Below are 15765 nucleotides of genomic sequence, written 5' to 3'. Positions count from 1 at the left end.
TCAAGAAATTACATTTTGTTCACGCACTGGTGCTTTTACAAATTTGACTATGTCATGTAAGAAATGGCGTGGTTGTGGTGGGCACCTGCTTGTAACTGTTAACACTTTGAACATGGCTGCGGCCCTTGGTTGTGCCCTGTCTTTCCCGGCGTTTTAGAAGGGTTCTAAGGTAGGACCTCTGCTATGCTGGCCACCTGCTGTGATGCCCAGCCCCAGGCAGACCTAGAGTCCCCTCTCCTCTGCTACCGCAGCAGAGCTGGAGAGTTCCCACAGAGGTTGTTCCACACACACACCTTAAAACTATCTGGCCTTTTACAGGGCATATTTTGTAATCCCCCAACAAATTATCTATCTTGTATCCTTAAATTGGTACTTTATCCTGGTTTTTATAGTACTTGTGTAATATGTAAATAAATGTAGGCATTTTTCCTCAGTTTTCGGTGGTGGGAATTTTGTGAGCTCTTTGGTCCTGTCTTAAGTCCTGAAAGCTATGTGCAGTTCTGAGTCCTCTCCATCCTCCCATCCTCCCTAGGCAGAGACTAGAAGATGATTTCAGCTGTTAGGTACCTGTTCATTGAAATTCTAATATTTAAAAAATCCAAGAAGCTGGATTTTCATATTTAACTGGAAGAAAATTACATATGCCAAAATAACTTTGAAAAACATTTCCATATATTTATATAACTATTTGCATGTTACAGAATGTAGTTTTGATTTCAAGTAATGACTTTATGCTTCAATTATTTGAAATGTGTCAGTTCCCTAGAAAGATTTTAGTATGTTCTGATAAATTCAATTCAGAAATAATGCTTTCAATGAATTAGCTTATCTTACTCTGTGAAATATATTTTTTCTTCTACAGAATCAAGCTTGTTTTCTCATGCTGCAGCTTTACCCGAAATGCCCAGGGCTTCAGGAGTTCCAGGGCAAGCTGAAGCCTACTATTCTTCCCCAGGGTCCGCCTCAAGTGCATTGCCACATCACCCACCAGCCATGCCCTCAGTGGCCCATCAGCCTACAAGCTGGTCACCAGTGACACACCCCACCTCGCACCCAGTCAGCACAAATAGCCTGAGTAGTTTCTCGGCGGGAACACTTTCCTCTAATTCAGAAGGTATCCTTCCATTCCTACAAGGGCCCAATGTGAGCGACCTAAGTGCGTCTAACACCTGCCTTTATAATAGTGATGACCTAGGTCAAATGGAAACGCCGTCCATGTCACCAACTGACTTATACAGCATCTCTGATGTCAACATGCTATCTAATCGGCCTGTGAATGTGATGGCACCCAGCACTGATGGCATGGGGGACACTGACAGCCCGAGACTTGTGAGCATCAATCTTGAAAACCCCTCATGTAATGCCAGGCTAGACCCAAGAAACCTGACACAACTACATCAGATGTCGCCTGCCAATATGTCAGCGGGCACCAGTTCCAATTCTGTTTTTGTGTCACCACAGTCAGATGCATTTGATAGATCAAACTTCAGTTGTGTAGATAATGGCCTGATGAATGATGCTGGACTATCAAATGATGCAAATAATCCTAGCTTTGTTCAGAGTGGTCAGTACTCAAGTGTTGACGCTCTGCAGAGTGGGCAGCTGAGTGATTCCTTCGCATATGGTCTTTTTAAAATATAAGTTGTGGGACTTAAATAGATGTATAGAATATTAAGAGAAAGTTCAGAAGTGAAACTTTAAAAGCTTACTTTGTTTCTTACTTTGAAAGATATTCCTAAAGTACATGTGCTTGATTTGAATTGTTTTTCTGTATTTCCCCAAGACAAGCTATGTGTCTTTTATAATGTATTAGTGAAATGAAATGATATTTGCTTTCAAGCAGATTTAAGGTAAAACATGTAATGGCTATGCCATTGGGAAATAAACTCATTATTGTTGAGGCCCATAGGCCAAAGTGACCCCTAAGGGGTTTTCTGAGGTTTCTTGGTATTTTTAGGTGTGTGTGTGTGTGTGTGTGTGTGTGTGTGTGTGTGTGTGAGCTTTCAAGGTATGGAAGATTTTTTTTTCTATTTGCTGTGATTTAGACTTTCATCTTTAAAGTTACAGGTGAAATTAGCTTTATATCCGTATTTTCAAGAAAAGGTTTTCTTAAACCATTTTTTTTAGATGTTCTCATTCTGTTTGATCTCATAAAGCCTGTCTACTTTTCTATAAAGAATCTAACCAGGTATTCTGGGCTCATATCTGTAATCTCTCTATTTGAGATTGTAAGTTCAAAACCTTCCTGAACTACATAGTAAATTCAATACTAGCTCGGGCAACTTGTGGAAATCTTGTCTCAAACATTAAAAAGACCAAGGATGTTATGCAGGGGCGGAGCTTGCTCAGTGCTTACAGGGCCCTGTGGAGAAGAAAACAAAATAACAAGTTTGTTTTATCTCAATATAGCCATACAGAGTTTTGAACTTTTCTCCCAGACTTGTGTCTTCTTCAACCTTACCCACTGTGTGTGTTGTCATGCCAGGCTTCCAGTTGCTAAGGCAAACACCTCGGTGGACCTTTATTCTTCCTTTACCTCCCACATCTGTCCAATCCAGTGTCAGACCCAGAAGGCCTTTCCTCAGGATGCATCCAAAGCCCACCATCTCCTTAGAACTTTTGTTTGAGACTGGCTAGCCTCAAACCTGCTCTGTAGCCAAAAATGACCTCGACCTCTAGATTCTCCTTCTCTGCCTCTGGAGTGCTGGGATTGCTGTGTGCACCCCCACACCAGGTTTGTGTGGTGCTAGGGATCAAAGACAGGTCTTTGCTGGGAGAAGTGTTCTCACAGTTGAGGTATCTGCTCAGCTCAGAAACCGCAGGCATTTTGTATTAGTACACTGATAAACCGAGACACAGCTATTAGAAAGCTCAACAGATGCTACTTACACATCGACTTATTTCTAAGTTGAACTAAGGTGTGTCCACATATGTGCTTAGAGTATTTTCGACTGATGTTTTATTTTCAGGTGCTACTTACTGATCACAGCATTCAGTTTATACCTTACACTGCATTTACAAACATGCCTTTCCTTTCGCTCTGCTGCATTCGTATTTCACATGGTGTGGAGAGAATTGGCCTTCCTTTCCAGACTCCACTTGTGTATGGCATCTCTCCTCCTGTTCCAATGGCCTCATTTCACTAGTTAGTCTTGTTTTCTTTGTATAAACAGAATAAATATCTTGAGCTTAAAAGGAAAGGTTGAAAAGTATCCCCTCCAAATACCAAGAGCCCTTCCCCTGCACACCCATCCTTCCATCTTTACCTGTAAGGCGCCTCTGTCTTCTCACTGCTCGATCTCTCCTTTGCCTTCGATCTATGTCTTTAGTCCACACACACACACACACACACACACACACACACACGTTCCTTGTCTTAGCAGCCGTTATGCTCCTTGCCTGTGATGGACAGGATCCTGAGGGCCTGTGCTGTCTGCGCTCTCATCAGCACTGTGGGATGCTCATGGTAAAGTAACTGCCCTCCCTCAGCCCTGCTTCCCTCATGGCATCACTGCTGTCACAGGTTCAATAGCGACCTCCAAGGCATAGCTGATTGTCCTCCAGTCATGCACTGTCCTTTTGAGTCTGCCCACTCAGTATCATGTGTCTGCCCCTTCTGTTCCTGGACATCTTCATTCTTTTTCTTCGGTGAATATCTTTTCCATATGTTTAAGGTTTTTTTTAATACCTTATTCCTCTTATACTAGTAGTTGGAGCATGTTGAACTTATTCCCACGGGTGTCTATAATATGTAACCTATTCTGCCTCTGCTCCCAACACTTTCCTTTTAACAGCAGGCTTCTCTGCAAGGTTTGGTGCTGCTGCCACGGCCCCTGTGTTACAGCCCCCCAGTGGGTGGTAGTCAGCTAAGTGTTTCTCATATATCTCTGGGACTCTAGCACTTGACATAGACTCTGGCCTAACTGGTGCTGAATAAATCGTAACTATTTGTTAGAAAGGGAGGGTGATTATAAAGTCATATTTGAGGATATAGTTTTTAATGGGGAAGGTGCTTAACCCTGCAGGGAAAGTAATGATGCCAAGATAGCCTGTCCTGTGAGCCAGGCTTCTCTCCTGGCCAACTGCTGCTGCCCTTCCTCTTCTTCCTCCTTTCCTCCTATTCTCCCCCCTCCTCCTCCTTCTTCCTCTTTCTTCTTACCCCTCCTACAAAAATATATGCAGACTGGCACATAGCCATGGGAGAGCATGGCCCTGTGTTTGATACCCAGAATTGTAACAACAACAAAATCATAAAATTATAAAAACTATCCTGAGGCTCTTTGATACCTAAAGCAGCTCTCCTGGAAATCACAGTACCAACAGTATAGTATCAGGTAGAGATCCTGCCTGCGGATCAGAGGTACTCCTTGACAATTTACTCTGCACAGACATGTCAGTAGCTTGTGTTCATGTAGTCCATACGACATTTCTGTAAGTGTGTATTGTACAAAGTGCCATGCTCCATGTAGAAAATAAGGGTGATGGTAGTCAACTCTTGTTCACAAAGGTACATTTCTTTTCTTGTGAGGGTTCACACATACAGCCAATCACTTTAACATGGACAAACTTTTAGGTACAATTTGAAGAATTCTTGATTATGTAAAAACTATGCAACCCACTATACCTGGGACCCCAGAAGTTCTCTTCCATACCTCCAAACCACTGTTCCAATTTTGGTCGGGAGAGCCTTCTGGCTTCCTATACTTTTCTTTTGTCAATTAGTTCTCCATTCAGAAAACCTTAGTGTAGAGTAACTGGGTTGTCAGTTGTCTTCCTGTGCCGTGTGGTGTTTCCACAGCCTCAGAAAAGCTATATTTTCCATGTTGAGACTTAAAATTGATGATCCAGTTTGTCTAATTGTACCATATCAAGTTTTAATCATTGGCTGGCATATTGAAGATTTACCATAAGCTATCAGACAGCATGAAGCAAGATAAAGAATAGAGACTGATTTTAGGCAGCCTAAATGGATTTGCTGGTCCTCAGACACTCAGGCAGAAGATCACAAGTTCCAGGCCTGCACGGTCTGCAGAGTGAGTTCAAGGGAACAGCTTTGTGAGCTCCTATCTCAAAATATAAAGTGAACAAAGCGTGTCCCGAGCTGTACCTAGCACACACAGCTGAGACTCAGTGCACCTAGCACACACAGCTGAGACTCAGTGCACCTAGCACACAGCTGAGACTCAGTGCACCTAGCACACAGCTGAGACTCAGTGCCCACCCCCAGAGAAATACAAGCCTGACCTTCCCACTTCCCAGGCTGTGTTTGTGCTGAGCAATGTCTGAAAAGAAACACCGGGTTAAAGATAACAAACAAATAGCTGTGTTTCTCTTGGGCCCTGATTAGTGTATTATCCAAACATCCCCAGCCACTCAGTACCCAGAGAGAAAAAATCACACGGTGGATGAACACTCTGGGAAAGCTGTGATGCAGGCTTCTCTTTAGACAAATGTCTAAGTTGCATATGGAGAAATTCTTTTGGACCTTATCGAGGGAAGTCAGTTACTGGCTTTACTTTTGGAATTTTGTGACTACGTGTCTTTGCAGAAGTTGAGAGTCTTGGGAGTATTTTGACTCTTGTGATGCTGCCACTGCAGGATTTCGGGTTTGTTCAGAGGTTGGATATGCAAAGAAGAGGATAGAATGCCTTTGTATCTATGAATGGAAAGCCCGTGCTATTCTTGTAAGCCCAGCAGTGGGCCATAGGCATGAGGTGAGACCCCTGTCTATCCAACTTCATCCCTTGAATATTTAAACTGAACATCATGGCAGAATTTAAACGTCAAGGTCAATAGTGGATGCAATCAAATCTCAAAAGTAATCAGATCTGACTGAAAGGTATGCAGAAAGACCCAAAACTCACTCCTGTCCTTCCTATCTTTGGTCTTTTTGTCTTGTTTTGGGGAGGTTGGTTTTGTTTTGTTGTTTCCAAACAGGGTTTCTCTGTGTTGCCCTGACTGTCCTGGAACTCATGGAAGTCTGCTTCTGCCTTCCAAACAACTTCAGGAATTGTTTTTATTTTTACTTTTATTTTAGCTTTCAGAACTTTAAAGAATCACAAACAAGCCAGGCGGCAGTAATGCGTTCCTTTAATCCCAGCACCCAGGGGGCAGAAGCAGGCAGATTTCTATTAGTTTGAGGCCAGCCTGGGCTACAGAGTGTCAGGCCACCTGGGAATACACAGAGAAAACCTGTCTCAAAAAACAACAACAAACCCAAAACTGAACCAAACCATCAACAACAAATCACAAACAAAATAAAAAGAAATGTTGACTCCAACAAATTGAGTTTCTAGCAGATACATATTTTTTGATAAAATACCAAATTTATCTAGGGTGATTGCTTTCTAAGTTTCTTTAACCAAAGTATAACTTGCCACGAGATGGAGTCAGATAAGGCCGGGGTACCTTGGGATAACTATGACTTCACTGCTCTCAGTGAAGCAGCCATAGTGATGTATTCTGTAGCCCCAACACTTGGAAGGCTGAGGCAGGAGAGATGCTTGAGGGTAGGAACTTGGAATCAGCGTGGGTAACACTGGAGACCTCAGCCATCAGTCAGAGAACTTTAAAACACTGGTGGCCATGGTTAATAGGCCCTCAACAAAACAGTGGAATCTTTGCTGTTGTTCTGACCTTAAACTGAATATTGACTGGCCTCTCCCTTCTGAGTGCTAGGATTAGATTTCGGAGAGGAGGGGGGCATCATGCTGGGATTGAACCCAGGGTCTTGTACACGTTAGGGTTAGTGTTAGTGCCCTACCACTAAGTTGTCAGCATTGAAGCTGACGTTACGTGCTCAATGATGAATGAATTTCAAGGCTCTGATGAATCTTTTTTTTAAGTTCTCATATGCTAGTACCTTAGTTAAGCTTTGTATCAAGATGAAATATTTTTTTAATGTCAAGATGCCTTTTATTATACAGCATATTGTTTTCCTATTGTAATATCTTTGTATACTGTGATTTTTGTAATAAATAAAATAAATGAAATGTAATAAACCATTTCCTAAAAATTCTTGTTAAAATTTTGCTATTTGCTTACAAAATATCAATGTAATTTCTTTATTTTTTAACATTTTTATTATGTTTAGGAACATTAGGCATTTTTATAAAATGTTCTCAGGATCCATGTCTATCTGTAACCACTCTTTGAAATAGTAGTCTCAAGAAGTAATTGAAATGCCCTTTCAAGGATTCTTGGGTTTGTTTGTGAGACAGGGTTTCACCATGTAGCTAAGCTGACCTGGAACTCACAATGGGATCAGGCTGCCCTCAGAATCACAGATACCAGCGTTGCTTTTCCTGAGTACTGGGGTTCCAGACACATGCCTCCACACCTGTCCCCCTTCCTTGCCCCTACAACTCATTCCCACAGACTAAGAGGTTCAGCCTCCCTGTGGCAGTGTGGTCGGGTTGAGACTTCTCTCCCTGGCTGGCAGATAGACGGCTGCTTCAGTGCCCTCACCGGGTAAGGAAGAAGAGCGTGAGAGCCGTGCCGAGATGGGGCACTGTGACTCTCTCTCGCAGGCTTACATTTTTTCATTAGATTTTATTCACCTACTTGTAGAAGCTCGAGAACAGCTGCAAGGGTTGGTTCTCTGCATCACGTGGGTTCCGTGATGCAAACGCAGGTCGCTGGGTTTCTGTGGGGCAGGCGCCTCTACCCACTGAGCCTTCTCACCAGTCCATGTTATTTCTGTGGAGATGAGCTCCCCATCCCCAACTTGTGCTCTTTGACTAGTCATTTTCCCAGCCTCCCAACATACCATTCTCTGACTTCAGCACTTTTAAATTTCACTTGTAAATTATCTATTTGTCTGTCTGTGCCCCACTTGTCCTATGTTTATCTGAATTGTTGCAACTGACAGGACTTCCTTTTTTAATGTCTGGGTACTATTTCACTGTGTGTATGTAGTATATATTCTTTATTCATCCATTAATGGGCACTGATTGGCTTCTTTTGGTTGTTATAATGCCATGGACACAGGGGCACAGACATCACATACTGCTTTCCTCCCCTTGGGATACAGATACAAACCCAGTGCTGATGGCTTTCTTTGAGGAAATCTCAGCACAGCGGAAGCAGTGTCCATCCGTAGCCATGGTGCAGGGTCTCCCCTTCCTCCATGTGCTCACTCAGACTTGTCTGTGTGGATGCTGGGGACGGCAGTGTCCTTACTGCTGAGCCATCTCTTCGGCTCTTCCTCTTTTGGACAATAGCTATTCTAATAAGTGATACTTCAGTCTTAAGTGTGTGTCCCTGATGATTGAATTTTCTTTTTCTTAGGCTTGTTGGCCCTTTGTCTTCTGAGAACATAGGTAGTAGTGGTTCTTGATCCATTTTGCCAACTACAAACTTTTTTTTTTAAAACATGTGGTCTTATACTCACTGAGTGGATCAAGATGGCCTTTAACTCAGAGCTCTGTCTGCTGGGATTCAGGGATGACCAGTGCATCCTGTTTTCTTGCTATTGGAGTGAGTTTTGGACAGCAACCTGTTACCAGATGTATACTTTCAAATATTTTCTCTCATTCTACAGGCTTCTTTCCATTTTATTCTTTTCTTAGATGTCCCAAAGAAGCCTTTTTTTTTAAAGCAGTCTTGTTTATCCACTTTTGCTTTTGGTGGCAAATACAAAAACACAATTGTCTAGACCAGTCAGGGTGCTTCCCGCCCCCCATATTATTTTTCTCTAGTTTTAGTTTCAGCTTTGAAAATTTGAGGTGATTTTCATGTGACCTTTAATATGTGATTTAAGGAACTTACTGTATACATGTGCAAGTAGACTCAGTTTCCCAATGCCTTCTGCTGTTCTTTCAAACATGATGTGTTCTGGACATTTCTGTCAGTGATCGGCTGCATGTAAACGCATGAGCTGATTATGAGCTACAGTGTGTACACTTGGGCCAGTGCGTATTACTTGGGCTGCTGAAATGTTTAGGCACCATTTTGAAATCAAATATTGTAGTCTAGGGTGGCTTCTAACGCCCTGGGTCATTGAGGATGACCTTGAACTTCAGTTCTCCTACGTCTCTGCCTTGCATTTTCTCGGGTTCTGGGAATGGACTACCATGCTGTTTTAACAAGGTATTGAGCGTGGGATCCGGGGTCTCAAGCATGCTAAGCAAGCATTCTGCAACCTGAGCTACATCTTTAGTCCTTGCAGGCCTTGATCTTTATTATTTTGGAATGGGGTCAGGCTGGCCTAGATCATGTTTTATACCTCAAATTCATTATTCTTCCCACCCTGCCATCTAAGTCCTAGGATTTCAGGTAGAGTCACCATCCCTGCCTCTCCAACTTCAGATGGCCTAAACTTGCTTCAATTGCTTGGTATCTCTTGTGAGATACCATACCTTAGATATCTTGTGAGATACATATCTTAGATGGGTCTTCTAAAAATAACATTGGATTTATGACTGCTTTTGTCACATTAAACCATCCTTGAATCCTGGAGGTAACCCCACATGGTCACAATGGGCCACATTTGGGTATGCTGCTGAGTTTGTCTTGCTAGCATCTAATTTTTTTTTTTTTTTGATGTATATTCATCAGGGGTACTGGCCTGTTTCATTTTAGTGACATCTTTGTTGGATTCTGCCATCAGAATTTGGGAGCATTTCTTCTTTGCTTGCTTTAGAAGACTTGCTGCCAAGCCTGATGACCCAAGTTCCATCCCCAGAATCCACATGGTAACCAAGAACTAAACTGACTCCCACAAATTATCCTGACTTCCACATGAATGCTGTATCACACATGGATATGCACATGATAAATGTAAGAAATTTATTCTAGAAAAAAAATACCGTTTTCCATAAATGGAACCTGGTCTTTTTAGAGAAACTGCCTATTTTGTGGCTAGTGCAGAAGAAATAAAAAGCATGGGATATCTTTGTTTTATAAGACTATGCTTAGCCAGACAGTGCTTTTAACCAGCACTTGGGAGGCAGAGGCAGGCAGATTTCTGAGTTTGAGGCCAGCCTGGTCTACAGAGTGAGTTCCAGGACAGCCAGGGCTACACAGAGAGACCTTGTCTCGAAAAAACCAAAAACCAAAACAAACAAAAAAGAATGCTCAAAGAATGATGGAAATAATGTGAAAAGGACATAGAAATGAGCTTGAGAATTCCCACTGCTCAGACTAATACTTAGAAATGATATCAGTGACAAATTACCAAGTCATTGAATAAAATGAGAATCTATTAGTGACAACACTGCTTTGTCTTGGTTCAGTCCCAAACACCACCAAACAAACAAACAAACAAGCAAGCCCAGGCTACAATCCAAACCCATGCAGTAAGGGAGAGAAGGCTCTCCCTCTCAGTGGGATACCATTCAATACGTGTGAAAAGAATGACAGGCATTAGCAACTGTTCCTTAGAATCAGTAATAACTGCGTTAGGTAGGGATCTTCCGTGGATTCCAATCTGATGAATGAAAATTTGGTCTATTTGCAAGGCACTGAGTAGAGACGGACAAGAGAGGACGCTAAGACCAGAAGAGTTTGATAGACAATACCTTGCCCAATTACCAACTTGGGGACTGGGAAATTTGGTAAGATGCAAGGAGGAAACCTCTCCTCTGTGGTGCTCTCACGTGCTTAAATCTAGTACCAGGCACACCGCAGCTGAGCATCATCCACTAAAGAACTGGTCTGAAGTTGTACAACTGCTTCATGAATGTCAGCATACACTGACTACAAAGTGGGAGGGCTCGCTCATGGAGCCTGTGACAGACAGATGGACAGACAACCTGGCTGATACATTTGGGCTAGGTAATGGTGGTCTATGGAAGCTCACTTCCTGGTATGGTGGGTGGCCTGTAATTTACAAGATGTCTTCTAGGAATTACATTCTATGTATGTATTTGGGATGATGAGGTGGGGCTGACTCAGCAACTCCGTGGGAAAGTTCCTTTGTACTTTTTAATTAAGTTTTGAATCATTTTGAAAGGAAAAAAAATTTAAGATATGAAAGTAATACTTTTTTCATAGTAAGACAGAGACTCTGCCAGCTAGTTTTTGTTAACTTTGTACAGGCTAGGCTCTCTGGGAAGAGGGAATCTCAATGGAGAAAATTCTTCCATAGGATCAGCCTACAGTACAAACTTGATTAATGATTGATGTGGGAGGGCCAGCCCACTGTGGGCGGAGCCACTCTGAGCACATGGCCCTGGGTGTATGGAGCTCTTGTTCAGCAGAGCAAGCTAGTAAGCGGCATTCCTCCTTGCCTTCTGCTTGAGTTCCTGCCCTGACTTCTGTCAATAATGGAAGTGTAAGAGAAATAAACCCTTTCTGCCCCAAGTTGCTTTTGTCCATGGTGTATCATCACAGCAACAGAAAGCCTAACTAAGAGCTATCTTAAAACCAGTCAGAAAAGCTTGTATCTGGACGGGGGTTGTGGCTCATGAATATAATCCAGACACTTTGAGAGGCAGCGGAAGGAGAATCGTAACTTCAAGTGCAGCCCAAGCTACAAAGTGAAACCCTGTGTCTTGTGACCTCCCTCACAAAGCTCACTTCACTCGGTTCATTCTCAAGGGTAGGTTTAAAAGAGTCGATGAGCTAGCTGAGGACTGCCGAAACAGCCTTCGACAAGATGACACGACTGTAGCAGTCATGACCTCACGGTACCATGATGCTCGCGTGGGTAGGGAGTGGGTCACGGGGCCCTGCCTCTCCCCAAGAACTACTAGCTGTTGACAGATGCTTGAAGGCGCACCGGCTTAAATGCTGCTTCTGTTTGTGAGTTCTGTGTTTTACATCCATACCCACAAAGGTAGTTAATCTCAGTGGGTCACAGAACAAAGACACGACAGTGGAAAGGGTCTTGTAGGGAGGGCTTTTGTTGGAGATGGTGGGGGGATAAAGTGGGGCTCAGCGTGCTGGCACAGGCCATGAATCCCAGCACCTTGGAGGAAGAGGCAGGCAGAAACCTGTGAGCTCTAGGACAACAGGGTTATAGAGAGAAAGCCTGTCTCAGAAACAATACAGAAAATGGACTAAGTGTGACTACTGTGTTATATTGTGTATGAAACTGGTAAAAATAAACTTAGAAACATATTATACAGCCCCAAGGGAAAGACAATGCTGGCTGTCTCTTAGGAAATGTAAATCTAACTTGTTTAGTCACTTCATCTAACTTGCACAGGTAACCAGCTATCTTACTCGGAAGAGTCTCCTTTATCAACCCTTTTCTTTTTCTTGCTCTCTCTAGCTCTCCAGAGTTGTTTTTTATTTTTATTTTTCCTGAAAATAAGCTACAGGTTACATCTGCAACAAAGATAAGAACAGAGACCTAACTCATTCTGCAAATAACATAAACATTGCTTTGAATGTAAACAAACCGTATAGAAGAGGAGCAAAGTGAAGGCACAGTGTGAGCAGAGGGAGGCAGACACACAGCCTCCCTGAGCCGCTGCCCTCCGCCCAAGGACTGAGTGTCTATAGCCGCTGTTTATCTTTCAACAGGAAATAATTCAAGGAATGCTTTGCTGGGAGTCCCAGACCTTCATGTTTTGAGTCCATTTCATTCAAAACTGAGCTTAAAAAAAAAAAAAAAAAGCATGCTCAAAGGCTTTTTCCAAATGATTTAAATGTTTTAGCAAAATTTCATCAGAAGCAAGAAACATTCCATAGAAGTCTTTAACTTTTCACTTTTTATCAATTAGGTTCTGTTATTCCCTTTGCAATTTTCTGACAATGAAAAACCCTTTGCTATTATTCACACACGATGAAACCTGGTTTCAAAGAGCAGGCTGCCCTTTCATCTCAATCAAAAACATCTTCCTCATAGAATACATCTTAAGGATCAGTGCGAATTGTGGGCAAAGATGAGAAATGTGAATAATCAAATGCTATTCAAATCAATACATCAAAAAAAAACTCAAGAAGTTAGACTAGCTGATGAAAATTTTACTTAAATCTACATTTTATTGAGCTTCCCTTCTGGTATTTTTAATGATTAATTCATCTTCTTCTGGTTCAATATGTTTAAAATTTTTCTTCACTATGCCATTATAAGTGACAATTATGAGATCATATAAGACATACATTAGCCATTTCTCAGGGGTACCACTTGATCTCTCAATTCCAGAAGCCAACCTGCTGGCATTCTTGAGGGCACTGTCACCCACAGGAGTGGCAGGTGCTCCTGGCAAGGTTATAGAAAGGACCCTGGAGATGCAGACAAGAGTAACTGTGTCATTTAACTTTTGTTTCCTTGTTTATGTAATTAGATATGTTAGATATTTAGAAAACATTTGAAATTAGAAAATAATTGAAACACTATTTCTTTAGCATTATTGAATTTTCAAATTTATAACTCTGGGACAAAAGTTACTGAAGGCACTTGTTTCTCTTTAAGTAAAAGACAAAAGATGTAGGCAGTGTCTAGAGTCTGCTTCCAATGAGTGGTAAGGTGTCACTTGGCTTTTGCGGGAGACACGTACTGACAATTTCCGATTATCAAAATAGTAACCTGGGGGTCATAAGGACCATGACAAATCATTCCTTAAAGTATTGATAATAGAAGCTTGCCTGAGGGTAAGTGGAAAAATATTAGAAGCAGATTTGTGTTTGACATATTGGAATATTATAGGACACTCTTCTACATGTGTCTAGTTTTTCAGATTTATTCATTTATTCAGATGATCTGAAAGCTTTAGCAAATTACTTTAAAGATATCATCTCCTGTAGGAGATCATGCTAAAAGTCCCAGCTCTCCTGATTGACAGTGCCTCCCATTTCATATCTAAGTAACAGACCAGAAGGAAAATGGTTTGATTCCTCCTATTTTGGTTTTGTGGTCATGAGATGGGGAATGAGAAAACATAAGACATTCTTAGAACAACACAACACAAAATATGCATACATATAGATCCTGAGATGTTACAGTGAACTTTAGGAGCAGATCAACATGATCCAAGTGGTTCTGAAGACACCGCTATGGCGGGTAAGCAGCCATTTTCCAGGATATGCCACCTGGATGTCCACACCATGCCAGGAAAGCCCTCTGCATTCCAACGTGAGAGCTAGTCATCCAGCGCAGGCGGCCAGTCGGCATCTACAGACTGACAGGAGGGAAGCGAGTCGTCAAAACACAAATGCTGCCAAACATTTCTGGGGCAGTTCTACTGTAATACAAGAGAATTAATTACATTTGTTAAGAGCGGCAACACTGACCACCATTTCTGAACTAACCGAGGCACAATTACTATTAAACGCCTCTCAACTCCTAAGAGAAGAAACTGAAACACTGTAATGTCAGTTATGAGTAAAGTATAAACAAATTCAAAGTTGGGCAGCCACACTATTTTTCCTCAGAAGTCTCAACAAGGGTTGCTCTGACTGTCCTTCATTCCACCACCCTCCTATTTAGCATAGCAAAACTGCAGGGCCACATGCTGAGAAATGTGTCACTAGGTGACTCCATCACTGGGCAAACACCATGGTGGACTTAAACTACAGAATGATGTCACCCGGTGGCACTTAGTGGGACCACTGTTGGCCAGCACTGCACATGGCTCAAGCAGTCAGTGATTTAAATGAAAGGCAGATGAATACAGAAAATCAGCAGAGCCAGACAAGCACTGTGTCTTCTCATCTCAGAATTCTTCAAGCTAGATGTCATGAAATGTGCCGGAATCTTAGCAGTTCAGAGATAGAGGCAGGAGGATCAAGAGTTCACAGCCGGGCTGGAGAGATGGCTCAGTCGTTAAAGGCTTGGCTCACAACCATAAAATATAAGAGTTCACAGCCTACCTGGGCTCCATAAGACCCTGTCCCACAACATAAAATAACTAAATAAATCCAATTAGTCTCCATGGCTACTCACCCTCACTTTGTTCTTGTAGATAAAAATCATAGCAAGCAATCTATTCCAGCCCATATAATCACATTCCAGAAACACAAAAATACAGACTCACATTCCGGGAAGGCCAAACATACCCTATCTTGGTTTTTCTGTGGGATCTTAAGAGAAAGCTTCGTGGGTTGGTGAGATGGCTCAGTGGTTAAGAGCTCTGACTATTCCAGAGGTCCAGAGTTCAAATTCCAGCAACCACAAGGTGACTCACAAGTACCGCAAATTGTTGATGTTTGTTTTAATAAGAATTCCAAGCCTGGGGTGGGGGATGGGGGTGGGGGGGTAGGGGGATGGGGGGTTGGTGGCACACGCCTGTAATCCCAGCACTCTGGGAGGCAGAGGCAGGCGGATTTCTGAGTTCGCGGCTAGCCTGGTCTACAGAGTGAGTTCCAGGACAGCCAGGGCTATACAGAGAAACCCTGTCTCAAAAAAAACAAATCCAAAAATCCAAAGAACCACCAAAAAAAAAAAAAAAAAAAATTCCAAAGATGATTTTTTTGCAGTCCAGGGCTGGAGAAATGCACAGTGGTTAAGAGGGTCAGCTGCTCCTTCAGAGTACCTGAGTTCTATTCCCAGCACCCACATGGCAGCTCATGACCATCTGTAACTCTGGTTCTAGGGGACCCAGCACGTTTTTCTCATGTCTGGGAGCACCAGGTACACATTTGGTGCACAGACACATGCAGACGAAATACTCACAGACAAAAAGAAAATAAGTCTAGCACACAAAACACCCTTTGTGTAAAAACACCCATGAAGACAGGTAGTGCTACTCGGTTTGTTGTCACAAGATCTAATGTAGCTGAGAGTGCCGTGAAGATGTGCATTTCCCACACAATACTTTACCTCCACATCTAGTGTGATGTGAAGATGTGCGTTTCCCATACAATACTTTACCT

The 15765-nt window shown here is 42.4% G+C and overlaps 2 protein-coding genes and 1 long non-coding RNA gene across 5 annotated transcripts in view; 1 reads left to right on the top strand and 2 right to left on the bottom strand.

Moving 5' to 3' along the window:
• Positions 1 to 5199, top strand: part of Rel (REL proto-oncogene, NF-kB subunit) — a 33295-nt gene extending 28096 nt beyond the window's left edge. Inside the window, exon 10 of the mRNA XM_052198204.1 lies at positions 863 to 5199. Within this exon, the coding sequence (XP_052054164.1) occupies positions 863 to 1641 (779 nt within the window). The 3' untranslated portion in view covers positions 1642 to 5199. The remainder of the gene's footprint in view (positions 1 to 862) is intronic.
• LOC127695921 (uncharacterized) lies at positions 5019 to 5430 on the bottom strand. The gene is made up of 2 exons (XR_007980139.1): positions 5193 to 5430; positions 5019 to 5136 (listed from the first exon to the last, which is right to left on the bottom strand). It is a non-coding gene; the product is annotated as an uncharacterized LOC127695921 (long non-coding RNA).
• Positions 5431 to 10184: 4754 nt separating this feature from the next.
• The window catches only part of Pus10 (pseudouridine synthase 10), a 65763-nt gene continuing 60182 nt past the window's right edge, over positions 10185 to 15765 (bottom strand). For all 3 annotated transcript variants that reach the window (XM_052198296.1, XM_052198298.1, XM_052198297.1), the window contains one exon: positions 10185 to 14072. In XM_052198296.1, the coding sequence (XP_052054256.1) occupies positions 14034 to 14072 (39 nt within the window). In that variant the 3' untranslated portion in view covers positions 10185 to 14033. The remainder of the gene's footprint in view (positions 14073 to 15765) is intronic.

This window comes from Apodemus sylvaticus, chromosome 11 (assembly GCF_947179515.1).
Source record: "Apodemus sylvaticus chromosome 11, mApoSyl1.1, whole genome shotgun sequence".
Taxonomy (NCBI): domain Eukaryota; kingdom Metazoa; phylum Chordata; class Mammalia; order Rodentia; family Muridae; genus Apodemus; species Apodemus sylvaticus.
The sequence above is the reverse complement of the archived record's forward strand: the minus strand, read 5'-3'. Positions and strand labels throughout refer to the sequence as shown.